The sequence below is a fragment of the Medicago sativa genome, chromosome 8 (assembly GCF_051527215.1).
Source record: "Medicago sativa cultivar Bolivia chromosome 8, Bolivia_mono, whole genome shotgun sequence".
NCBI lineage: Eukaryota > Viridiplantae > Streptophyta > Magnoliopsida > Fabales > Fabaceae > Medicago > Medicago sativa.
The window spans coordinates 63012039-63039351 of NC_140756.1; the positions used below are offsets into that span (position 1 = coordinate 63012039).

Here is a 27313-nt window from a genome sequence, read left to right on the forward strand (position 1 = left end):
TGTTGGGTGGGCATAACACCATGATAATGTCAATAAATTTTTAAAAAGAAAAAAGGCTACACTTTTTTTTTGTAATGCAAAATTAAGTAAAATATGTTTCTTTTTGGGTTTTTGGTTTTGTTTTTAAAAAAGATTGAGTAATCATCTTAAAGTTTGTTAGATCTTTTTGTTAATTAAAAAGGCATAAACTTACAAGACCTAATATCTACAATAAAATAAAAGTTCTAAGGAGATTAGACCTAAAAGGACCAATCTTCAAATGATCTTGCTAAAAATACTTCAGAAGCAATATAGCTAAAAATACTTCGGAAGCAATAAAGCCAAACTACACAAGTTGGCTTCAAAAGTTTCAAAGCTTTGTGAACATGATCAATCTTCACCTTCTCATCAAAAGCCTTGTGTGCATCCCATTCAAAATAATTTACATGTAGGGAATGTAATTAAGTTTTACATTCATTTTTATTAGCTTGCAAATTAACTCTAAACAGGATTAAATCTTCAAACAAATCATAATAAATTTAATTGAATTAACAAAACATTCACCAGTAGGGAATGTTTATGAAAAGAGACATGCTGAAATGTTATTAATTATATTATTATCATAATCTATCTATGTGGTCCTTTCCTGCAGCAATAGATACATCAAGTCCCTTTTGGAGTGCTCTTAAGTTTCAGTCCTTTTAGCAAAAGATGGCGAGCAAAATGAATAAGAATGAACTTGAAACAGAGAACCCATGGTGTCAAATTTTGCATTAAGATAGAGTATATGCTTAATTAGTCCTTAATTACCTATGAGTTGAAAAACTTTAAGGGTAACTTTGATATGCCATAATTTTATGGACCAATTGGGTTAATTGGATTTCTGAAATCCACATATGGACCTTCGATAGAACAGAGCAAGAAATCAATCACCTCACTCACTCAATCAAAACAAATACTAATTAGTTGATTATACTTACATAATAATCCTAACTGGGATATTCTAAGAACATGTTCATTGTCTTGGATATGTTGGGACATTAGTGCTTGAATAGTCATTGGAGCCTTTGAATATTTGGCAGCTTTTGATTAGGAGTTGTTCAATATCCAATGACTTAAACCAATTCAAAGAATTGAGTTTCAAAAAGCTCATGGATACACTGAATCATATATTATACTTGGTTAAAACACCAATCATATATTAGTGAAGCCGCCTCTTGGCCACTGTATATTATTATTATTATTATTGTTATTATTATTATTATTATTATTAGTGAAGAAAAAACATTCAAAGCATGTGTTAGTTTTGAAGAAGAAAAAAAAGTAGTCAGCGTCATATGAGCCTTTTGGGACATAAGTCAGAAAAGTTGTTCCTGTGCCAGTTTCAATTGATTAAGCATCACAAAGAATTCAACAAACATTAGTGTAAAGTTTAATTCAATTTTAACCTCAAAATAGTGAGTGGAACAAACATAATATAATTGAATCTACATGAAAATGTCCAAAATTGACTTGAAACGGTGTGTTATAGTGTATGTGTTGCTTTTCAATGATAAGGACATAAAAGACTATTTTACACAATTCTTATAGTGCCAATCAAATTTCAATTTGTCCATTTTCAACTCTGCAAAATCAATAATTTCAAGATAACTATAGTATTACAAAATTCAACATTTTAATACAACAAACAAATTTCATGCCATGTAGTCAAAGTATTTGATTGACTTTTGAAACATACAATATTATAAACCAACAAAATTAACACTAAAAGGATAATGAATTCAGTTTGACAATAGTAAGAATTGGAGTAAGACATGCAAAAGGATCTAGAGAAAGAAAGGTGAAAATAGTTTAGATTACCTTTATTTTGCTCAATTTAGTATGTTCCTTCCATGTGTTTTGTAGAGAAGTAGATACCCATTTTTTGATCTGCTCATGATTTTGTTTGAATATAAATATAGAGAAGGTTGAGGAGATAAAGAATACATGGTCCTTTTGGTCAATCGAGGACGATCTCACGGTGGTTGGGGAGGTAGCTGCGGCGACAGTTGAGGGAGGGAGAGGTAGAGGTAGAGAGAGCGTTTCTGTAAGGTTACAGAAGAATGAAAAAAAGAATGAAAAAATGAAGGTGAGAGGAGAGGGGCCAGGTTTGATGAGGGAGATTGGGCTTAGCCCAATTATGGCTAATTCAGGGAGTCTACACCTAAGATGGTGGTGTGAATAGAAATAGATCCAAAAATTGCTATATCATTTAGTTTAATAAAACAATTTCAAACTAGGTCTTATACCATTTAATTTTCAAAATACACTCTCAGATATATCTCCATGAATTTATTAAAAATATTTGTAATTCAAAATAAAAATAAAAAAGGTTAATCTTAACTCTTATAGTTGAACTTCAATTTGTTTTTGAATTTCAACTCAAACTTACTATATTTGATTCATTGTCCGTCGGAATTTAATTATACTATTTCATGTTTACACTTAATGCATCACTTCTATGTCATTGTTTCTTATAAATGATCTTCCAATATTGATCGGCAACCTTTGAATCTTCATGTCAAAATACTTCAACTGTCTTGATTTCATATCGATGGTGTAGCGTAAATTTTTTATTTAGGGGTGCATTGTAATATGCAATCCTTATTTTTTTGAACAAGAATTTGTCATCCTTACTTTGTAAGTTGTATGTCATGTGTTTTACCATCTATTGTATTTTGTATGTTTAGTTTGCTTTGTTGTTTCTATCGATAAATCATCTTAAATTTTGGTCTCATTAGTAATTCTGCTTTGAGTCAAATTACATTGTTTGATAGCATATACATTAACCCGTGCATCGCACGGGTGTCACACTGGTATTACACAAATAATGATGAGGCCTTGACAAAACTGCTCAATCGAGATTGCCAGCAATGTCTGATTCCATGCATATGCATGTGTGTCACTCTCAGCAAAACATGGAACTCGTTCATTCATGATCCTCACCAAAACAACTCAACCTTTTTGTGGTGTGTCCAAAATAAATAACTTCAGTGTGAAGGAAGTACTGTAGTACGTGGCGACCTAATGTATTCTTAACACATGTACCAATACATTGAGACCACAATGCCCAAAAGTGTGAATTCTTCCATACAAATACACATATCAACTCACAACTTATTACCCAAGTGTGAATTCTTCCATACAAATACACATATCAACTCACAACTTATTACCCTCACCCATGACAATATTATACATTTTAATCCAACTTTAATTTTCATAGCATTTAAAGTTTTCATGGGTCAAGTTGGTTATTTTAGTTAATTTTTGCGAAAAAATGTTAATTTTTGTACTAGTATTAAGACCCGTGCGATGCACGGGAAGTTAGATATGACATTGATTAATAAATAAAGTAATCGTAAATGAAACAATAATAGTTGTAAGTGAGCATGAATTAACGTGTCCAAAATAAAACCAATAAAAACTTGAAGTAATTTAGAATTCTCGTTATCACATCGAATAGACAAATAAAAATAAGGTGTCAAACAATCTTGAGGTCCTTGCTTAATTTTGACAACTTTCCGCAATTTAGTGGTGGACGACCGAGTTTGACAATCAACGTCAATATATGTTGCATCTGAGTCGGCGTTTCTCTTTCTCAAAGACTTGGATGGATGAGTATCTTTAGGAATAGAATTAGCTTCATCACCAAGAAGCTACATGAATAATAAACATTCATAGAAATAGTTAATTTAATAAGTTTTATGAATACTTTTAAAGTAGATATAAAGAATATTTAACTACCTTAATGTTATCATCAGTTTGGGGAGTAATAGGACCTATGATATCAACATCATCATCTTCCTTACCATTCGGAGGAGCAGCATGACACTCAATATAATACTTTTTCTTAAACTCATCAATGATTTCATTGTCATCGGACATCTTTTTGACTGCATAGGTATAAAACCTTTGTTCAACATTTTTTTGATTGATCTCCAGTTTGAAAAGCATTTCCTTATCACGTAAGGTGTCAAACTCAGTTGGATAATCATTTGTGGTCTTTTCCTGTTTTTGATTTGGATTAGTAAACAATTTTTTTTGAAAGGGATTAGTAAACAATTAAAACCAATGTTTATTGTTTTAATAATATAACATAAAAAATACAAAAGACAATATACTTAAGTTCATTATCAATACCATTTGTTCTTTTGCAGTCTTTCCAAAGTGCTGTGAAATAACTCCATCAAACAACACAAAGGTAGTTGACCCACTATCATCCATAACATGAATGTGCACCATAAACCTAAAATGAAAAGTGAATATACATGAAAGATTCAATAACCTTATAAGGAACCACTAACCAAAAAAATCAGTGACCAAAAGAATAAAAGTGGTGATGATGCAACTTGTCGTTTATATAATCATGTACATAGTAAGTTATTAGAAAGAAAAAAAAATTGAAATTAGATTTGCTAATTATATAAGTAACCGAATAGAAAGAATAATTGAGTTTAGCTTAAAAAACATGAGTGAATCATAAGAAAAATTAATATCGAAAACGTTACCTTTTTGTAGCATCGACTAATGTATCACATTTTTCACAAAAGTGTTTTGTACAAACAGGTTCAACCTTCTTGAAACACTTATCACATGAAACGTAGCACCACTTCTTATTGGTGTCTATGTCAATAATTTTAGCCAAGACAACACATGCACCCACCTGCATAGTTATTAAATTTATTTTAAGAATAATAATTAGAAAATTAAAACACAAAGATATGGATTAAGAATTATTTAACAACATAGTATAATAGTATAAGTCAAAGCAAATCAACATAAAGTTGTAGACCTGTTTAGCTTGTGTAATATCTGAAATTGTCATGTTTTTTGTTTGGAGTAGATCATTAGACAAAGTAAGTGAAGATTGTGCTATCATCTGGGTGACCCCTTGGGTCAAAGATGCATTGCCAGTTTCCATTCTATCGTAAAATATAAGAAAATCATACTTAACAAAAACAAAAAAACTTTCAATAATTATCAATATATAATATATGTGTAATAACGATAGGTTAGTGCATACCCTTTCTTGTAGGTGCAACATTCTTCAATGTTGGGATTTATAAGCAACTTGGTTTCATTGAATGCATTGGCAATCTCATACATACCTATTAAAATGATACACCAAAAGGTATTAAGTAATATATATCATTAACAATACAAAGAAATTAAAAATAATTACCTTTAAAAAGATAATCTAATTACCACCAAAAACTTTAAGTCGACATAGATGCATAACAACTACAATAGGAAAAGTATTTCCATTTGTGCTCATATAGCTATTCATTTGTTCAGCAAAATGACCCCATAAAGTACAAATGATTGCTCCTGAAATTTACAAAATAATTTTTATTAGACTAATAATAATAATTAAAAAAACATCTATATATGTAGTTAAAACAAAGATAAAAAAAAACTCCACTAACTCAAGGTCTTCAAGCATCAAGTCCAAGATTTTAGTCATTTTTCCTTTTACTTGAACATCCTTAATGTCAGTCGTTCCAACCACATGGCCAATGACATCTAAAAATAAACATGGTTGCAAAATCATAAAGAAGAAATCATAAAAATCTAAAAATAAGTTAATATTTAATTTGTAATTTTAGTATAAAGTACTAACCCATTAAAACATCGTTATCAGTACCACCAATAATGTCCTGAAATTTTGTGAAGTTGAACAAATTTGCAGGAATTTTATCACAAGATGTTTTGGTTATAATAGTGCTTCCTATCAAAGTTAGCTTGTATTTGTGATTTGTTGGCTTAAAATTTCCTTTATTAAATTGGACCAAGAACTTTTCTATAGTATATGAAGCACCATCTTCAATAGAATCTCCAAGTTGTTTGAAATCCTTGCTTTTAATAGAAGCTTGTATCTTTGACAACTGAAATAAATAAAATATTATGTGAATTTATGTGAATAAAAAGATAATGAGAATTATAAAACTGAAACAAATTCTTTTAAAAAAAATAAAGGTGAAACATAAAAAAACAATGATATAATCTTATCAACACGTCCATAGTATGGACAATCATGAATCAAATTAAAAAACTTCTTTTATTATCAATTTATAATAGTTTAGGTTGTTTTTCGGGTGTGTTTTGGGCAGTCCTGTTAGATGCGGCTGTGCAGTTTGGCTGTTTAATTTTTTTTTTAACAGAGTCACCCAAAAAGAAAGTGTAGTGAATTCAAAATAACAAAGAAGATTATAGTGGAGGAACAGGAACCCCGCGCACCCAAAAACTGCACAGCACCAACCAAAACAAATAAATCCCCACCTCTAAATTTAACAGGCTAATCGTTTAAATTTAATAGGCTAATTGTTTTACTAACATGTTCATATATGGTTCTTTTAATTTAATAGGCTAATTTAACTGTGATGAAAAACAGAAGATACAACTTGTGAAATACATGAATAAATCAAAGATCTTTAATAACAAAAATGGATATGTATAATAGAACCATATAAAAGTATATAGAGGCATGCTGTTTCATCACACATAACACAAACATGTTATAGTAATTCAATACTGGATGCCTCTTTTGGTTTGTTGAAATCAGGAATTTTCCAAAGATTAACTATACGAACACGTATCTTCTAATCGATTTTTCCAGCAACAATGTCATCAATATCAGTAATATGAGAAGCCATTATTCAATCTACATAGAATTGAAAAGAAATAAATCATGGAAAGGTAGACAAAGTTAAAAATATTAATAGAGAGATACTTTAATCGTTGATATAAAAAAGAAGTTAGAAATAAAAAAAGAGATTCAAAGCAAAAAAATATGACGTACGATTAATTTGAAGCAAGATGATTTAATCGAAGGAAGAAGGATGAAGTATGACTTATAAATCCTATTTGATGTTACTTATATTTTGGCATAAAGTGGCACAGATGTAGACAGAGTTAGTTACCAAAGACAAACGTTAGATGAGGATTTTTTTTCTTTGGTGGCACAAATTTAATGAGAAATTTTAGAAAAACATAGTTAAAAAAAAACAAAAAAAAACATATGGGGATCGGTGTTTATATTGCCAAATAAATAGAGAAAATAGCACTACCAAAAAAATAGAGAAAATAGAAAACAAACTATGATGTTCATCAAACAAAAAACAAAATAAGATTATGAAAGGAAAAAAAAAACTAAGATTATGAAAAAAAAAAAACGTATTTAGTAGTTTATGGCACAAATTTAACAAAAGTTTGTTCAATTGCTTAAATATATATTATTAAATAATAATGTGAAAGAAAAACAAAATAAAATTATGAAAGAAAAAAAACGAAAAAAAAAAACTAAGATTATGGAAGAAAAAAAAAACATATTTAGTAGTTTATGGCACAAATTTAGCAAAAGTTTGTTCAATTGCTTAAATATATATTAAATAATAATAACAATAATGAGTTGTCAATATTAAATTTAGCAAAAGTTTGTTCAATTGCTTAAATATATATTAAATAATAATAAGAATAATGATGTGTCAATATTAAAATGACAAAATTAACCTCAAATTTTGGCTCCAAAAAGCTGTTTAAGACAACTTAAGACCTTTTATAAATAAGACAAGAGTCATTGCGGATTTGTGCCACAAATCATCTCTTCATCTTTAATCCATATTTCGTCCGTTTGTTAGATATTCTTAGAAAAATAGTTGTTTAAAATAGTTTCTTTTAAAATCATTTTTTGTGACTATATTTTTTTAAAACAAGTTTTTTTTTTCAAAGTGTTAATTGTCCTATTATACCCTCACAAAATTAACTTATGATTTTTTTTAAAACCTCTAAGAAATTAACCTCTAAATTATTGTTAAATAAAATTGTGTTTTTTTGTTTTAAATGCGTAACAAACCTACTCTCTCTCTCTCTCTCTCTCTCTCTCTCTCTCTCTCTCTCTCTCTCTCTCTCTCTCTCTCTCTCTCTCTCTCTCTCTCTCTCTCTCTCTCTCTCTCTCTCTCTCTCTCTCTCTCTCTCTCTCACACACACACACACACAAATATAAAATAAAATTTGTAAGTTTGAAAAGTAAAAAGCCAAAAGTTTCACGATTAGCGGGTTGCTTAATTTTTAGGGTATTAGTTAAAAAAAAAAGTAAAAAGCCAAAGTTTTTCATTAAAAACAACAAAAAAAAAATTTAAAAAAAAAAAGATAATTTATTGACTTTCAAAAAGTTACACATACCACTTCTCAACATACAGTACTATGTCTATCTTTACCAAAAAAATACAGTACTATGTCTATACTAGTTTTATTAACTAATGTAACATTAGTGACGTTTAACTTTCCACTTAAAATTATTATCTAATTCGCTCGCACGTAAATATATCTAAGCATAAAAACACACCATGACAGATTTTTCTCACAAGTTTATAATTTTCTTTTTATAAGTTTATAACTTTTTTTCACAAGCTAATTTATTTCAACTAGTTTATAACTCATCACATTTTATCTCGATTTTACTCATACAATCTTAATTGAAAACTATAAATATTTATTTAATATATTTTTTATATCATTTCATATTTATTAACTATTTTAATCGTTAATTTAATCAAACACTTTAAATTTTTTTTTTTTGACGGTAAACAATAGCTTTAACATTTCATAAAGTAGAGAATATTACAAATAGCTAGTGTTAACATTGAAGGGGTATTTCCCAACAATTTTGAAGAGCCAATACAAGAGAAAAAACCTACTAAATTGTGATTTGAAATACACATAAACTTTGGAGACAGGTATGAGAATTTGAGCCAAATTACATAACCTAACAATCCATCCATCAACAGCTTCCATCTTCTATGTCTGACAAAGGAGATGTGAGAATCCAGAGTCTTTTTTTCTATCCAGTTACGGATCATTTCTTCAACCACATCACGCCCATTTCGACTACACTTGGTCTCGGATTTTTTCACTTTGTCATTCTGGACAAAAATCAATTGATGAAGGGCAAAGGTAATGAAACTGGATTCATTCCCATAGAGGCCAATAAAGCTTGTGTGATACCAGCAATTCAAATTCAGTTTAGATAGAGACTCAAAGCAAACAAACACAAATGGAAAGGCAGACTTCAAACAAACACACAATACCCAAACCAACAATAAAAAACAAACAAGACCCACAACAAACACACAAATGGCAGAGCTGAATTCAAACAAAGCTAAACAAACCCAACCGAAGATCACCCATGGAGGTTTCCGTGGAGGCCTTTCGGTGCCAAGCTCCAGAGAAGAGAAACCAAACTCAGTTTTCTGCAAGGTGGAGGGGAGTCGCAACAGTAGCGGTCTTGTCCATATGTTCACGACAACTGGAGGGGGTGGCTCTGGTGGTGGCCGCTCCGCCAAAGTAGAGGAGATCGCAGGGATGGATCTTGAAGGCTTCAACATCATAACACCAAGAGTGAAACTCACAGCCTTCTCCTTTAACAGCTCAGACTTTTTCCAAACATCCATCAATGGCCAGATCTGGATCTAGATACAAAAAACAACAGTAAAAGAAAGGAAGAAAAAACGAAAACCAGGAGGTGCTGGGAGGAGACCAGGAGGTACTGGGGGGAAACCACCACTTAGCTGCCTAGGAAAAACCTAAGCATCTCGGGAGGAGAAGGTAGAGAGAAGTCAGAGCTTCTCTCTCTAGTTTTCCCCTCAATATCAACTTTTTATGAATTATCAAACACTTTAAATTCAATCTAAGCATATGTTTGATTTTGCGGTGTATAGAATTGATTTTGGTTGAAAATGATTTTAATTAAATGTAATTTGTGTTGGATAATTTAAACTTAAAATTTGTAAATAAAAAATAATTCTAAAATCAAAAACTATAAATTTAAACTAAGTAAAACTCATTCTATAATCTATAGGTTGAATCAGTTTACTCGACAACAACAAAAATCGCAGAATCAATTCTGGTCTCGATAATCGATTAGGAGCTTGGAATCAATTATGATCCACACAACATAACACAGCACATACCTCGTCATTTGATAACTTCAATCAATACCCAACTGGCCCCACATTCCACCAATGAAAACCTTTATTATATAATTTCATCTTTGCCATTTTCTCTCTCCTCTGCAACTCATCATCTTCTCTTCCGAATCCGACATCCTCGTAAAAAAAAAAAACACAAACTTGTGACCAACCCATCTCATCTCAACATTCGCTGTCACACTGCCAATTGTCACAAAACTAATACATAAAAATGCCATCTCAGATCCTTCCCATAACCAATTTTCAACCACCAAAGAAGCCTCTTTCTTCTTCTTCTTCTTCAGCTTCAACAATGTTGCTTAAAGATATTGATGACCCTTTCACGAGTCTTTTGATCTCTTCTTCATTCAAAGACAATAACAACGCGATCATGTCTGTTAAGCCTCTTCTATCAAAGGCTTCAAGCTTCAACAACTCAATTGGTGGTGGTGGGGGTGGTGGGGGTGGGGGTGGTGTTTCTTGTTTCTATCAGAAAAGACGGAGGCGTGCTGCTAGTGATGATTCATTGTCTTGTGTTTCTAATGGAAGTTCTGAGAGATCTTCTTTTGGTCGTGATGTTAGGCATGTTGCTTCTGAAACTTTTCTTGTCACTCGTCTTGCATTGAAGATGTTCACATATCTTGGGTATGTATGAAATATATTCTGTTATCTATCTATGTCATCTCAATTTGTTATGTCTTTCTTTAAAAAAAAAAAAACTCGGTATTTGATCCAATGACTGACTGATCCGAGGGACCAATCTCACCGTTCACTAATTGGGGCCCGATTAAAACAGAGTGACTAGTTCATGAAAATTGGCATATGGAGGATTCAAGCGTTAGACCTTGAGAGGAGCACACTCCAAGGTCTCAAACATGTACCACCAGGATGCCTTTCTGGCATCGGAAGTATATATCTAATTGGATTGACTTATTTGAGTTAATCATTTGGTTTCAACTTGTTTGTATAAGCTCTCCACAATAGCTAATGAAAAGAACTTATATGATAGGCGCTTAATTAAGTTCTTCAATTAACACTTATCACATGAGAGCTTATGGATAAGTTGTTTCTTCAAATTGCTCTCAATCAAGAGGAACAGCAATTAAGACTCATAGTGGTTGTGGATTCTTGCATTTTGATGTTATGTTAAAAAAATTTGTGATGTTTGTTTGTTTATTTTCCATGAATATCATTCCATATCCCAATTATGGATGCTTTCTAATCACTTATTTCTATTCAGGGTAGGCTATAAATGGATTACACAATTCCTTGCTCTTGGATGTTATGCTCTGCTGCTTTTACCAGGCTTTATTCAAGGTTTGAATTTAGTGATCTATGGGATAATTATCATGCATAATAATCATATGTTTACAAATTTTGATTTGAAAAGATTAGCATCTCACATCAAAAATCTGTTGGAGAAATAAGTATTTTCCCTCTATTTTGTAGTTGGATATCATTATTTCTTCTCTAGTCAGATACGAAGAAGTATAGTTTATGGAGATAAACCACGAAATAGGTATGCTTTATTTATATTTTCCCTCTACATTCATAGTTATAACTTCTGTAATTTTGATTAATAATATATTTTCTTTGCAGGCTTGACTTGTTTTTGCCTAAAAATAGTGACGGGCCAAAACCAGTTGTTGCTTTCATTACTGGTGGAGCCTGGATTATTGGGTATGTGATGTCCATATTTTTTTCCCTGTCGAATTTGATATTTACCATATGCCTAGTTTCATTTTTGAAAGGATTCATGTATTTGTGTGTGTCTAGACACACACGCACACACATTCACCTTGACAACATGTAAAGTCACTTCAGTCCAAACAAGTTTTGAAGTATTTGTATTTGTGCAGTTACAAAGCATGGGGTTCTCTTTTAGGTCAACAACTTTCGGAGAGAGATATCATTGTAGCATGCATAGATTACAGGTGATCTTTTAATTTGTTATCCCATTTTTGCAGCAGCAGTAGTAGACTAGTAGTAATAGATTCAATTTGGTAGTATTAAAGTTGATATGGACACAAATGCTTAGTATTCTTCTGTTCACAAGTTCTATTTTAACCACATTATCATTGCGCTCTCTCTTCTCTGTTGTTTTTATTTCTGCTTTAGTCCCGATCCACCTGTTTTTAGGTTGCACAGAAAAAGGAAAACTCATTGATAGCTCTTTTTGTTTAGAAATATCAAATATTGTTATATGATTAGGATAGTCTTAGGGGTTAATATACTTTTGTTCAGGTAATTGTTGCATGATATTGATATGACAAGCTATAGTACTTTTCTTAAACCTGAACATTAAATAGTAGTGTATTTGAGGGCCATTTGTTACAAAGGAAATAATTGGTGTTTGCTCAATGTGATGAAATTTCTACCCTTATCTTTTGCCTGATATGGTTCCTAATTCATAAATAAGGTATTCTGTTTTACGTATGGTTCCGATTTACTGTCGTACCATTTGTGACCACTGACTACAATATTGTAGTTTGAGAGATCATCAGTCACAACTGCATCGTGATTGCGATTGTGGCTTCAATGGCTGCAGTTTGTGACATCCCTAAATTTATGTAGAGAAAAATATAGGAATATACGGAGATAATTAAAGTCAGAAACAAAAGAGTCAATTTGGGTTTAATTGTTCTAAGCAACAGTACTGGGAAGAAAAAGTGTAATTATGAAGGCTTATATTCAAGTGAAAGAAATTAGGGAAAAAGAAGGGATGAATAAGCTTCAAAGGAGAACTCCAGTACACTCCCCTTGAAATTGAGGATGAATAAGACTTATTTCCATGAAAACTGACTTCTATGGAAAAAAGAAACAATGATTTGAATGGTAGTTGTTATTTATTTCTCTTGTTGTCAAGAGCATAACCTAGGAAACATATTTGATATCTCACCGGGATCAAGCTCATTACAATGTGATGAACACGAGCAAAGGCTACACAACCAAAGAGATTACAGGCACTAAATAATAGAAGAAAAGGAAAATGTCATAAGTTGAACATGCTTTTCATTACCAAGACACGAGAGTGTAACCTTTATTAAATAGGCATTACTTTTAAGTTTTAACAGCTTTCCCTTATCACGAACTAGGAATGGACACTGGATTTGTAGAGCTCCTATAATAGAATTAGCACATGTGAGTTCATGTGCAATACCATATTGCTTTATAGTGATAAAGAGAAGGTTTGGTTGACATACTCCCGACCATTCAAAAAAATACGTTCAACAGATTTGCTAAATTATGTATGAACCGTATGATAGAATTGAACAAGCAGCTAGTACACTTCTAACTTGTCTATTATCAAGGAAAACCGAGTTACTTGAGTACAATTATTCAATTAATCAAACAAATAATTTTGTGCATAAATATATTTGAAATTGATACAACATCGCCGGTCTTACAGCTGTTCGATAGAATTTTCCCTTCCAATTGTCCGATAGAGATTCGACAAAGTTTTGCGTTGACTATCGAGGCCTAACTCAACCCTCTCGAAAATAATAGAGACAAAAACACGCTTGTTAGCAGAGTGAAAAGAGTATGTTGCTTGCATATATCTTCTTCATATCACAGTCTCATCGGACATATCTTTGTGTGCAGAAATTTTCCTCAAGCAACCATCAGTGATATGATAGATGATGCTTCGCAAGGTATCTCATTTATATGCAACAACATTGCAGAATATGGAGGTGACCCTAACAGGTATATATAATCATCCTCTCATTACTAGGTGCTCTTTTTTCTCGTTCTCTGAAGGTAATGGATTCTCTTGATCACTTTATTATGTATTTTCACGTCCACAGAATTTACCTAATGGGGCAGTCAGCTGGGGCACATATTGCAGCGTGTACAATGGTGGAACAGGCAATCAAAGAGGCTGGTGAAGGAGAGAGTACTTCTTGGAGTCTTTCCCAGATTAAGGCTTATTTTGGTTTATCTGGAGGGTATGCAACCTTGTCATTTTTTGTGTTAAATGCAAATTTTGACTGTGTTATGCGATAAAGCATTTGATTTAGTGACACATTGGGGGTCCTTATACAGAGTATGAAACCAACGATAGTATATGCTCGTGGTTTTATTTGGATAAACGACTTAATTAAGTGCTTATAGCATAAATATTTGTCATATAAATGCTTATGTACAAGTTATTTCTATGAAAAAAGATAAAATAAAGTCAAAATGTTGTCATGTAAATTATAAGCTGTTTTCATAAGTTATCGTATAGAGCTTATGAAGGTAAGCTGAAAACAACTTAAATAAATAAGCTCAAATCAGCTTATGGACATGCCATAAGTTGTTTCTATAAGTTCTCCCAAACAGCCTCACAACTGTTTATGCCAGAAGAGAAGCTCAAATAAGTCAATCCGAACAGGCTCTAAGTCCATCTTTGCATGCCTTAAGTCCATCATTGCATGATGGTCTTAATCTTGAATGTATAAAAAAATATGCAATAACTACAGATTCTTCCGGTTTTTGTTTAATAATGATTATTGATTATGCACTTAAATTGAAGTATTTACTTGTTTTCATTTCTGCTTACTTCAAATCAGGTATAATTTGTTTAACCTAGTAGACCACTTCCATAGTAGAGGCCTCTATCGTTCCCTCTTTTTAAGGTACACTCAAAATCTATCTTAAAGTGAGTTAGTGTTTAGATTTTCTGCTTCTTTTGCTGTGTTAAACTTTAAAATGACAGATTCTATCTATTACAGCATAATGGAAGGGGAGGAATCACTGCGACGGTTTTCTCCTGAAGTAATGGTTCAAGATCCAAACTTTGGAAATGCTGTTTCTCTACTACCTCCTATGGTTCTTTTTCATGGCACCGGAGATTATTCTATTCCGTCAGATCAAAGGTTCGAGCCTCTTTCATGAGGTTTTCAAATTATGTATTGACAGTAGAAAACATCAATTTTTATAGATTGTTCAATTAATGTGTCATGGTTTTAAATTTTGATGAAGCACGGACACCTTTGAGATTATGTGCATTTGTGTCCAACACCTGTAACATGTTTGACAACTCAGCCAAGTGTCTAAAACAAACTTTTTTTCTTTGCTACGATACACCTTGGACACTCCTTAGACTTATCTCAGACTAGATGGGATAGGATTACAAATGAAAATATTGGAGAGAGAGAGAGAGAGAGTCGGAGTAGCACCTATAGTAGAAAAGATGGAGGAAAATTGGCTTAGGTGGTTTGGGCATGTAGAGAAAAGACCTTTGGATTCTGTAGTAAGGAGAGTAGATTAGATGGAGGATAGTCATATCACTAGAAGTAAAGGAAGTCCTAGAAAAACTAAAAGAGAAACTAATAGGAAAGACTTGAAGGTTAATGAGTCGGACCAAAATTTTGTTTATGATAGAACATTTTGGCGTAATTTGATCCATGTAGCTGACTCCACTTAGTGGAATAAGGCTTGGTTGTTGTTGCTGTTGTTGAGTGCCAGTGTCCTATGTTTTTGACATTAGTAGTGTCGACGTGTATTAAGCAATGCAAAGCTTTATGTTATCATTGAAATATTTAGCTAGAAGTTACCAACCTAATTGTATACAAGAAGGATTCAAGTACAAATTCAACTTGTGTGCTAATTATGTGAACAAACTGTTGAACCTGTGTTTTTTGAGATATGTTGAAATTAGTTCTTTGCAAATTTTTCTTTTACATGTGTGCACACTTTAAGACTACTTAACCCTCAGTAAGTATACATACAACTTTAAGACAGGGTATTCAATTTGTGTGGCGAATTTGAACTGTGATTTGAAGTACAATTATTTTGCTTCTTTTTCTAAATTGAATCATTTTATTTAAAAAAAATTATATATTTTTCTTCAGATTTTGGACTATGATTAATATTTTGTTTTCTGCAGTGTATCATTTGCTGACACTCTTAAAAGAATTGGAGTTAAAGCTGAATCAATTTTATATGAAGGGAAGACTCATACAGATGTGTTTCTACAGGTAATTCACCACTTTGCATTTCCCATCTGAAGTCACATGAGCTTGATCTATATCACTTAAAATCAAAGTCTTGATCGGTTTACTCGATCAGTATATGAAGATAAAATGCATTATCTAACCGTATCACTCACTTTACCTCTTTGAACTAACTTATTTTTTTCGCATTTTCACTGTTGTAAAAAATTTGTTAGTTAATATAGTTTACAGATAATGTTTCTCTTTAGGGGCGGTGTTTGCTAATTTTTCTGGGAAAAAACTTCTCATGGATGATCAACGTTGTTTAACTAACCATTTATTTCAAATGCCTCTGCCTTTCAGGATCCTATGAGGGGTGGAGATGATGACATGTTTGATGATTTAGTAGCATATATTCATGCTGGCGATGCCGAGGCCCTTTCTAGAGATGCAACAGCTCCTCCAAGGAAACGGCTTGTACCGGAATTCATGTTAAAATTGGCTCATACAGTCAGTCCTTTCTAGCCAACAAACATAATTGATTTTATTCATTTTTGTTTTGTACATAACCATTATTGTGGCTTGCTAGATTACTTATCAACTTGGTAGGTTTAGAAGACTCTCCATTAGTATTTGAGGATTCAACATTTCACACTACTGTTATTTCTGGAAACACCAATAGGAACATAGTGGTTAGGTATAGTGAATGAAAAGTTGTAACAACTTAGGTTTAGGATTCTTCTGTAAGACTGTAACACTTATCATCTGTATTTTGATTTCATTCTGTTCAACCTTGCTTCCATTTGTTAAAAATGTCCCAACATAATGGTGATTTTTTATTTTGTTGATCAATTATGTTATGGTGATATTTGATTCCACATAATCTAGTAAAGAGTTGTGGGAATATGTGACCAATCCATTTATGTCAAAAGCTTAGCTTGACGTTTCTGATGAAACTCTGATTTTGTATTTTTTATTTTAATTATTATATTTAAATTCAAAATATTTGAAGTTGTTTAGATTTGATTTGTTAAGATTGATTAGATTTGATTTAAAATTTGTAAAAAAAAAAATTGATTTAAAATTTGAATTAGGGTTAGATCAATTTTTTTTTTTGAAGGAAGGGTTAGATCAAATTTGAAATTAAGATTAAATTCAAGTATTTAATTAGTTAAATAATGATAAATTTATAAATAAAAAAAGCGACGGGTTCAAGGTAATTAAAATATGACCGACATTGAACCGATAAAATTATAAATTAATTTGGGGAAAATTGCTCTATAAAGAGCAAGGTAATTAAAATCTGATTGGTCATTGAACCCGCGTAGTTACGAGTTCAAGGTTCAAACGTTTAATTGGGGTTCAGTCGGGGTTCGATAGGTAATAGATAAATGTATGATTTTTATAAGGAAAATGTTAAGGAAAATATATATAAAAAAATATATATTTATATTTCACATTATCAAAAAAAATTAATAACAAATTTGAATAAAAAATACTTATTAAAAAGTAAATTATATCTTGTCAACAAATAAATATTTTTCATTACTCTGTCTTTTCAAATTCAATGTTTCTTACCATTTCATTGACAAAAGCTTCTTAAAAATATTATTCACAAAAATCAATATCTGGTCCCTTAAAAACCCAATTAAAACTATTTTAATATGAAGAAGCCAAGCTCCTCAGGCTATTTCACACCTCATATCTATATCTAAGCATAAATATTTTTCATAATTCTAGGAACAACTATAAACTGAATTATTCTAAGAACCTTAAAAATTAAATATTAAATCAAACATTATGATTCATGTCCAGAACTGGAATGACTGCCATGAACAAGGCTATGTAAAGGAACTTAAATTCTTGTAATTAAAATGTGCAGCATATTCCCCGTTTGACCTCAAAATCTTAAGGACAATAGTTGCATCCACAACTCTTCAAAAACCAAAAGATATGAAATATAAACCTCAGATAAATTGTGACATTAAACTAATTTATCTCAATTAACCCCAGTTGATATTGGGTTGTAACATTACTGATTGGTGGTTTTTTAGCCTAGTGTCAATTTCTTGCCAAGAGCAACACCATGCTTCTTGATTATCTCTACTACTTGCAGAAGGATATCTTGTTCTGCAGTGCAGATCTCAGCCATGGTCTGAAAGAAAATAGTAAGAATAATGAGTTAATTCATTTAGTGTAAGGCTCAACATATGATGGTGTTAAAATAGTAAGAATAATGAGTTAAGTCATCTAGTGTAAGACTCAACATATGATGTTGTTATGAGAGGAGGCGTACCGTGTTCCTCAAGTTGTATCCCATAGTCAATTCAACAAAGGAGCTTCCTATGCAGGACACATAACAGTACGGAGGATCATATTTCAATAAAACTGTTGCACTGGATGTCAACATGCCTGCTATATCTTTTAATATAAGGGAAATCTTACTTAAATCCTCACTTTGCAGAGGGATTTTTGTAAGAATTGCTTTATAAGCAACACATGACTCATTCACAACTACCTACAAAGTTAGCATAGAAAAGAAAGTTGTAAGTCGTCAAAAGGTTTGTAAGAATTGCTGAAAACTGAAATCTATAACAGATGCATTTTAATCAAAGATTCAAATAGCCAAAGCAAGTGAATACTAAAGATGCTGAGTTATGTGCTACACTGCTACAACTCAAAATGGTTAATCTTTAATGCATCTGTATGGCCACAAAGAATTACAAGATGTGGTACCCATTATGGATAGGGACACAAAGACTAGTTGGCAACCTTTGTTCAGAAATTTGGACTCGTTGATCCTTAAAATGCATTGTTCATGTATCCCTCTTCTCTAATACAACATACTCATAAAAAAATCCCAACATCACAATTGCAAAGGGACTACACTATCATGTGCTAGACACCAAAACTCTCAAACCAAATACAAGGACAAGAGTTCTCAAAAACCGATACCTTAGGGCTCCATATAGAATACAACCTACACTAAAGCTATTCCTAACACTAATATATCTACAGTGACGCAAAAACCAACCGGCCAGAAGCACCACCACTAACTTTCATGCTGCATTATAAAAAGCCATAAGACAACAGATAATCATATGTGCTTTCAAGCAACGTTTAAGATGCTCCCCGATGACCAAATAGAGTTAATTAAACACTTAAATCAAAGTAGAAAAGAAACAATATTTAGCCATAACACAATTACTTATTTTCTTCAAAGATGTTGGCATGGTATAATATACTCCACATATTAATTTATGATGCAAACCCAAATTCAACATATCTCTCTATCCTCACTCCCCATACCACTACAACCGAATACCCTTATACACATCATCTCTATCAACTGCATGAGCATAATGGCAGCAGATGTGCTAAGCCCGCTTGAACGCGCACTCACATTTGGGTCCCTACATATTATGACCAGGAAAAAGTAGGAACGGAAAGTATATAAGTCGTAAGATGCCTACAAAGTTAGCATAGAAAAGAAAGTTTTGAGTCGTAAAAATGTTTGTAAGAATTGTTGAAAACCGAAATCTATAAAAGATGCATTTTAATCAAAGATTCAAACATACTAGCCAATGCAAGTGAATACTAAAGATGCTCAGTTATGTGCTACACTGCTGCAAGTCAAAACAGAGATTTTCCTTAGGATTGGTAAGGGGAGTCGAGATCGTAAAATGTGAGAATATGACACTGATCTTAAGATTCTATAAAATTCATAAAAGCCGCATATATAAATGTGCGCGTCGGTGTATGTGTAAGAGAGTTACTGCATGAATAAGTTACCCAAATCATGAAAGGTGTGTAAGCGAGAAAGTTAAATAACAGGTTATTTCTAAATCAAATTAGTTATACAGTGTTTGTTATAACCCCTAAATCATAACAATTAGCATTAAATGGTTTGATGGTATAATACAATACTGTTTGTGGTGCAAAAAACACACTTCCCACAGCTGAAAAAATACAAACATACTAGCTTGTCCACTATCACACAAGAAACAAGGCTAACAATATTCGTAAGACATAAAGCACAACAGCCAATAAGGTACTTAATTTCAACAACAACAAAGGTGGAACTAGAGAATTTGACCCTCTATCGAAAAAAGATTACATGATGGAAGAAAGGAGGGGAGAAGGAAGGCCTACCTCTTCCAAAAAACATGAATTAGGAACCGTTAGTAAGAAATTATCAATACTCTGCAACGTTGTTCTCGTCAGTCCTATCTCCACAACTTTACCCTCTATGGATCCGGCCTGCACAACATAAGAAAAATAAGAATAGAGCTCACTTAAAAAAACCTCACCTAACGTTGTTCTAATTTTGGTAAGCTATTTTCATAAAGAGTAAAAAAAGACATTCTTTTTAGATGAAATTCACTAGTATTATTCTAACAGAAGCAACCGTGTTCCAAACCTCTCACTGAAGAACATTCTAGTATGCCATAACACTATTGTGCATCTAAACAGGTTTACCCATCTAAAGTGTCATAATTATCAATTTTCTATCGTCATACTCTAAGGTGTCATAATTTGAATTGTATATCAGTTACAACAAGGGTTTTATATAAAGATGCAATCTGGGTGGCGACATAACGGTTCTTTATGTTGCCGAAACTGTAAAACCAAATTCTTATATACACTAAACAGATTGTGAGTCATACCTTTACTATATCTCCAATTCTGAAGATATTATAGAAATGAATCCATACTCGGAAGAAAACATTCTTGAGTATGTCGGTGGCAAAAGATGCAGCAACAAAACCTGTACAAGATAGAGATAATAACTCAGTTGTATAATAAATTAATAATGAATGCAAAAAGAAGGAGATCAACTTACCTACTCCTAAGCTTCCAACTCCTATGAAAGTTAACAAATAGTAGCTATAACCTTGAGCCAAAGCAATCAACACAATCGCAATTATCCCGATAGAAATCATTTTGTCTAACACAATCCATCTATCACCATTAGTTTTAAATATGGTTAAAAACCATACAAACGCAAGAATGCTCGCACTCGCGTACCTCCAAGTGGGTGGAAAATTTTTGGAGATTTTTGGAGCTACTGACACAGGAGCTACTAACAAAGAAAGTTGTGAGACTACCCAAGCGAGAAATAAGCAACGGATGGGGATTTCATAAGGATACTGCTCATCGCCGTTGATCATGATGTTCAGTTTCAACAACATCCGTTGAAACCATCCTAGGAGAGGAACATCATCATCGGAATTTTGACCACCGTTGTTGTTGACGTAACTCTGACAGGACACGGCACCTGTTTCATCTTCCTTACCTCCTCCACCCCAACCGAAACAACTCAATGAATGGATTTGAGATTTCGAACTCAACAAAGGAGTCGTTAACTTTGTCTTTGAATTTGAAGCTATGTGTAAACTGAAACGTGACCTAGAAGAATAAAACCGTAGGGAATTGTTTAAATCGAAACCACAGTGACCTGAAGGCAATTGTTTAAATCGAGTTTGAGCAGGTGAAGTAATGGCAATACGAAAAGCAGCAGCCGCCATTGTAAACAAGTGAAGAAGATCAGCTATGAAAACATCGAATTTTCTGGAAAAAAATGGACAGTCACTTGTTGTTGCTCTGATAGTGATACTGATAGTAGTGCTCTGATAGTACCATGACTATTGCTTTTTTCACATTCACAAGTTCTTAACAACACAAATAAATTACTAAAATGCCTACCATTGGGTTATAACTGGATAACTGTACTTAAATGTCTTAATATGGCTCTTTAAATTGGTATAAAATTGTAATTTAATTTGTTGAGTTAATTGATTAGTCGTAAGATGGGCTGTTGAATGGCCTAATTTAAGAAAAAGGGAAATGTTAACTTGTGCCCTCAAGGCACAAGTTTAAAAGTTAAATGTAGAAATTTAATTTTGAAAATCGTGCATTCAATGTCTTGAAAGTTTAAAAACTTATTTTTTCAATACAAACTTTATATTTTAATTCCTTTTTTAGATTCTTAACCTGTGCCCTTAGGGCATAAGTTAACATGACCCTAAGAAAAATCATATTAATTATATTCGCATAGTAAGTTAAGAATTACAATATTATGGAAAAATAACGATATTTTTTTTCAATTGAGACATATTTTCAAAAAAAGTTTATGGGCCAAATTCAAATTGGGCTATGATGTGGCTAACCGACCAAACCCATCCGTGTAACCGGCTTAACCGATTAAACTGTAACAGACTAAACTGAGACAAAACATGGTCGGAATTGGGTATAGGAACTCCAACCATTGGTTTGTGCAGTTTGGGGTTTTGAAACCGATTTCCGACCGAAACCGACCGATGTCCAGCCCTAGATTTGTATTGCTAGATATTGTATGTTGATGCTAAGACTTGAATATCTACCGCGCAAGTGCACTGCCAAAGCGCCAATGGATGTTGCTGCTCTTATTATGACTTGTAGTATTTTCTTAAAATACCATGTTTTATTTCCATTTTTATTTTTTTTTGTTGAGAAAGATGTATATATATATATATATATATATATATATATATATATATATATATATATATATATATATCTGGATCATTTAAAGACTAGTAACTACAATGTATCTTTAAATTGTTTTTTTATCAACAAAGTTTTGCTCCCACCCAACCAAACCAAACTGACCAAAATATCATTGCGTTAGTTAATAGTTAACTAACGCATGTGTAAAATTATGCGTTAGTTAACTCACGCAGCGTGACTTAAGTCATGCAAGTGTAAAACATTGCGTGAGTTAACTCACGCTAGTGTTAATCTCTATGTGAGTTGACTCACGGAGGTTTTAAACAATACTAGAATTATATTATTTTCCTCAGTTTCTAATCAATACCATAATTTAAAAGGAAGGTACAAGATCTAAGTTGCTATAGAGCTCCTTACCAAATAATAATGAAGAATCTAGTAATTCTCTTTTTCTTTTTTGACAGAAGAATCAAGTAATTCTCATTTAACCTTTTTCACTAATGAAGGTGTTTGACTTTTACGTCCAAGGAAGGCAAAAGAGTATTTTGATAGAGTTGGAAAGGCATGTGCATAAAGTCCAATACATGTGCATAAAGTCCAATACATCTTAGCGAAGATTCCTTTGTTTGCTTTACTTGTTGATTCATCAAGAAATTTCTCACAGTTATTAGCTCCAATCCTTATAAACTCTTTGACAAGCACTTCCATATGTCCAGCTAAAGAAATCTTAAGTAGCTTAAAGCAACGTTTGTTAGGCATTCTTCGGTCTGTGCAGCTTTTGTCGAACTCATCAACATCCTGAACAATTTTCCATGTATGCATTATCACATGCAGCCATAATATCATGAGCACGGCTGATGAAATGCCCCACAACAAAGATCTCAATTTCGAAACCAAAAATAACGCTTAAAACAGTTAAATTTTAAACCTAAAAAAGGATAAATAAACACAAGTTTAAGGCAATAATATTGTCTTCAAGTATTGCAGCACTTGCCATATTCACATTTTCAAGAAGTAATGCTGAATTAAAACTTTTTAATCCAGCTGAATTATGTGGAGGATAGTCGATGTTAAGATGTTAACTACAGATATCCTCCTAATATGCTTCAGAAAGGACTAAAATGAAATCATTTAGCATTTTCATATATGTAATATGCTCCGCCTATATTCCTAAAATTTTACAGAGAATGGTTCTAAGAGTGAACCAAAAACTAGCATGATATGAAATGAAACAAGTTTAAGTTGACCAACAGATGCAAGAGTCAAATCATCCCAAGTAGCATTGCTAGAAGGCTAATTAATATTGAAAGAAAACCTAGTACAAATAATGAGGGAAAAAAAGGATTCTAAAATCACAGAGAATGATTCTTCTTTTCCTAACTTGTGGGTCTCGTTCCATGAATACCCTGAAAAGTGGTAAACATAAATCGGAAAACATGAATGAATCTATTAAATGCAAGTTTCATCTATTTTTCGGTACATTCTTTGCAAACAGGCAAACAAATCAAGAAATTTAATCATATAGGTAACAGAAAACAAGGGTATACATGCAGCCAACAACTAAGTGAAACTGCCACACAATCAACTCGTTCCATAATTAACGCAGAATATGCAGTTTAAGATTATTAAATCAGAAAAAACCAGCACCAATCTCCTACTCTATTTGATACCGTTCAGTCCACGCTAACACCAATATCCACATTCCTAAAACAATATCCATACTATTAGGCGAATATTACTCGGACAATTTCTAGCTAGTCCCAAACCAACAACAATTAAGAACAATGCAATTGAAATTGATTACAATTGAATAACTTACAATTTCACTATAAGTTTATAAAGCTAAAGAAGAATTCTTCCCAAAAATGTGAAGTGTATCATAATCAAAAGAGCAAGTGGTGTAAGAATATGACTCACAAAAAACAAGTGCGGTGACTTTAAACTCAAGGGTCTTGAGAAATGAATTTCTATAATAGGTTTTAGAAGATGATATAGCACCTTATGAGTTTCAACATTCATAGACACGCACGCATTAATGGGAATCGCAGAGGTGAGAAGTGAGAACTATATACTAAAGAGAAGAAGAGTAAGACAATTCCATAGTAAGTAAAGGTGTTTCTAAGAATTTTTTTACAAGATTGAGCCAAAAACTAGCATAATATGAAACAAGTTCAAGTTAACCAATAGTTGCAAGAAAATCAAATAATGTAGCAATACTAGAAACTAGCATTGCCAGAAGGTTAATTAATATTGAAAGAAAATATTGTAAAAAAACAATGAGAAAAAAACTACTATAAAATCTAAGAAAATGTATTCCTATCTTATGGGTCTCCTTCGACAATTAACCCAACCAAACACATATTATCCCAAGTTGAGATGCAACTCACTTGTACCATGAGCTACATATACATTAATTATTTAAGTGCTCATTTGCATTAATCAACACTATCATACTAGACTAGTATATAAAGCAATTTTTGTCAATTAAACCTAATAACAAACATAGAGCATGAAAGACTATGTTAATCCCATCCTGTCATCGGAAAATTGAAATTTTCAAGATATGACTCTGTTCTCTCTCAATTTCTAGATATTTAGTTGATTTTATATCTTCCAAAATGAGAAAACAAAGAACCTATATATTATGAACTCTATAATTTCACAACTATCATCACCACCAAGAAAAAGAAAAGGCTAATTGGTAGAGAAGCCCCATTTACATATAAATAGAGAACTGCAACAGATATCCGTCAATGCAAAACAAATTGATTCAGTCGTAATCCCATTTCAAAAGCCTGTGCCAACATTCTGATGACTTCTTACAACAAAAACGAATTAACGACTTAGTTAGATTTTCACCACTAGTTTTGTTTGAAACATTGTATTTTGAGCAATGAATATCATCAATGGTCATTTTACTTTCTTTACATCACAAGTTTTTTCTATGCTTTGTCCTTCATGTTCTTCCACTGCATAACAAACATCCAAACACAAGGCACAAACTAATCTGTGATTTACTTATAGGCAAAAACCCAAACTCAACAAGAGAACTATAGGGTGGCATTAAACAAAAACATGAACAAAAGTGAATGACATTGTCGAATTTGAAAGCAACAAGCAACAGAGGTAGATTCACTATAAAACATCTAATATATTGAAAATGCGCCTAATTGCTGAAATTGAATACTGAATATTCTTATTTAAAAATTACATCACAATGGTATTATATAGCATATTCAGTTTAGTCCATAATGCATTGTGCATGATTTAAAGCAAACATTAAGAAGTTTGAGTAGTGAGCAGATATTATAATATCTTCATAATCAAATATTATCATCAAATGAGAAACCATTTAATGCAATTCATGATTGTGACCTATTTGAAATATAATGCACGATGTGCAAGAATCAACTATTCAAACTAACTAAACAGTAATTAACAATGGTCCAACATCACCAATAATCAAAACAAGCGTAAAATAAACAACACAAATAGAAACTAACCATATTGATTTTGTAGTTGAATCTCATGCTTAAGGTGATATCAAACTCTCAATGTAGACTTTTGGGCGTATCACATGATTGAAGACTTGAATCTTAGGAATATTGAAAGTACCATTTTTGGGATCGTAAACAACTAGCTTCAATTTGTTACTTTCTCGATCATAAACTTTCAATTTGTTACTTTCTCGATCATAAACTTCCAATTTGTTACTTTCTCGATCATAAACTTCCATCAACATTTGGTCATCCTCGGAAATATATAATGCATTGGGGTAGGGAGACGAACCCGGGTCTTCCATGTAAGGAACACTGTACATTTTAGTCCAGGACTCTTTGTCTCCATATTCTTTCATAACCCAAAGATCAAAAAACATATCACTACGTGCAAATATACACAAACAATCATTCAACACCTCCAATGTCCAATTATTGTTCACCAAATCAGGCTGTGAAAGATTTTGATACGACTCCTTTTCCAAATCAAGAGAAACAATAACACGTTTAGAATCCAAAGAATCCCTTGCCAACCAATTAACAGTACCACTCACAAAAACTCCCGGTCCACAAATGCGATAAGAAAATGGGAAGTCCTCTATTTTTCTCCAATAATCATTCCCCAAACTATTAACACATACTTTGTTTTTGGAAAAAACAACAATAACCTTATAATTATCAATGAAACAATCATACCCAAAGCTTACCCTAAAAAGATCACTTACAAGTGGAATGTCCAAAGGAGGCAATAACTTCAATTTTCTAATGGAAGGGTTCCATAAAAAATAAGAACCAGCATTGAGCATGCCGCAAAAGATGCCATCACAAGAGCGCAACACGTGCGCAATGTTATCTCTAGATGTGATAGTATTAGGAGGGTAAAGTTGTGTCATTGTAATGATAGAAGTGGAAAAAAGCGAAGATATTGGGGAATCACAATGAACGTACTCACCCAAGTTGTTCTTAGATGTTACCAAGAGGTGGTGGCGCTTTGTTGATAATTGAAGGTGCTTCTTTGCGAATTTTGGATCGGAGATTAGAGAATGAAAGAACTTACAGAGGCATCGAAGCTGCATGAGTAATTTGACTGGAAGTCTACAGAGAATCTCAGGCAGGACATCGAACGGAAGAGTCGGAAGCGGCGGCGGCGGAGAAGTCCGCCGTGAGTGACAGAGAAGTAAGGACGATGTCGTTTGGGTCTTCTTCTCCATCGCTGCTAACCTGCGCCATTTCTCAACAACAGAGGCTAGCTATCGATCTATATGTGAATTACAAAATTAGGGTTCTATGTAGCACAACAGAGGTTGGGAAGAAATGTCCCAATTCTTCTGTAAGAGTGTAACACTAATCTGTATTTTTTTTTTTTTTTATTGACAGGAGGGCCGAAGCCCAGAAGGAAAAAAAAATTACATCTTGATCAAAC

The 27313-nt window shown here is 32.5% G+C and overlaps 4 protein-coding genes across 10 annotated transcripts; 1 reads left to right on the top strand and 3 right to left on the bottom strand.

Moving 5' to 3' along the window:
• Positions 1–1994: 1994 nt before the first annotated feature.
• LOC146900358 (uncharacterized) lies at positions 1995–5353 on the bottom strand (the record flags this gene model as incomplete). Its single annotated transcript, XM_085736940.1, has 8 exons — positions 1995–2063; positions 3327–3677; positions 3766–4029; positions 4162–4267; positions 4530–4684; positions 4814–4943; positions 5045–5129; positions 5227–5353. Coding segments are annotated over 8 exons (1287 nt in total), but the record flags the coding sequence as incomplete, so codon positions are not given.
• A 4737-nt stretch (positions 5354–10090) lies between these two features.
• On the top strand, positions 10091–16717 carry ICME-LIKE1 (alpha/beta-Hydrolases superfamily protein). The gene is made up of 11 exons (XM_085738890.1): positions 10091–10631; positions 11227–11303; positions 11436–11505; positions 11586–11666; positions 11846–11920; positions 13590–13691; positions 13793–13933; positions 14540–14605; positions 14702–14845; positions 15859–15949; positions 16268–16717. The coding sequence occupies exons 1-11, from the start codon at positions 10219–10221 to the stop codon at positions 16427–16429; spliced, it is 1422 nt and encodes a 473-aa protein (XP_085595016.1). The 5' UTR covers positions 10091–10218; the 3' UTR covers positions 16430–16717.
• A 937-nt stretch (positions 16718–17654) lies between these two features.
• Positions 17655–21531, bottom strand: LOC146900360 (mechanosensitive ion channel protein 1, mitochondrial-like). Of its 2 annotated transcripts, XM_085738892.1 has the most exons (6): positions 20933–21067; positions 20748–20852; positions 20572–20672; positions 20057–20164; positions 18201–18422; positions 17655–18059 (listed from the first exon to the last, which is right to left on the bottom strand). In XM_085738892.1, exons 2-6 carry the CDS (start codon positions 20845–20847, stop codon positions 17955–17957), a joined length of 636 nt encoding a protein of 211 aa, XP_085595018.1. In that variant the 5' UTR covers positions 20848–20852; positions 20933–21067; the 3' UTR covers positions 17655–17954. The 2 variants fall into 2 exon arrangements, with proteins under 2 accessions (XP_085595018.1, XP_085595017.1); XM_085738891.1 differs by having other exon boundaries at positions 20748–21531.
• On the bottom strand, positions 20806–27236 carry LOC146900361 (F-box/kelch-repeat protein At3g23880-like). 6 transcript variants are annotated; one of them, XM_085738897.1, is made up of 3 exons: positions 25897–27235; positions 23785–23799; positions 20806–20927 (listed from the first exon to the last, which is right to left on the bottom strand). In XM_085738897.1, the coding sequence occupies exon 1, from the start codon at positions 27099–27101 to the stop codon at positions 25926–25928; it is 1176 nt and encodes a 391-aa protein (XP_085595023.1). In that variant the 5' UTR covers positions 27102–27235; the 3' UTR covers positions 20806–20927; positions 23785–23799; positions 25897–25925. The 6 variants fall into 6 exon arrangements, with proteins under 6 accessions (XP_085595023.1, XP_085595022.1, XP_085595025.1 ...); XM_085738899.1 differs by lacking the exon at positions 20806–20927 and having other exon boundaries at positions 22841–23799; positions 25897–26033; positions 26064–27236; XM_085738896.1 differs by lacking the exon at positions 20806–20927 and having other exon boundaries at positions 22711–23799.
• Between the last annotated feature and the right edge of the window lie 77 nt (positions 27237–27313).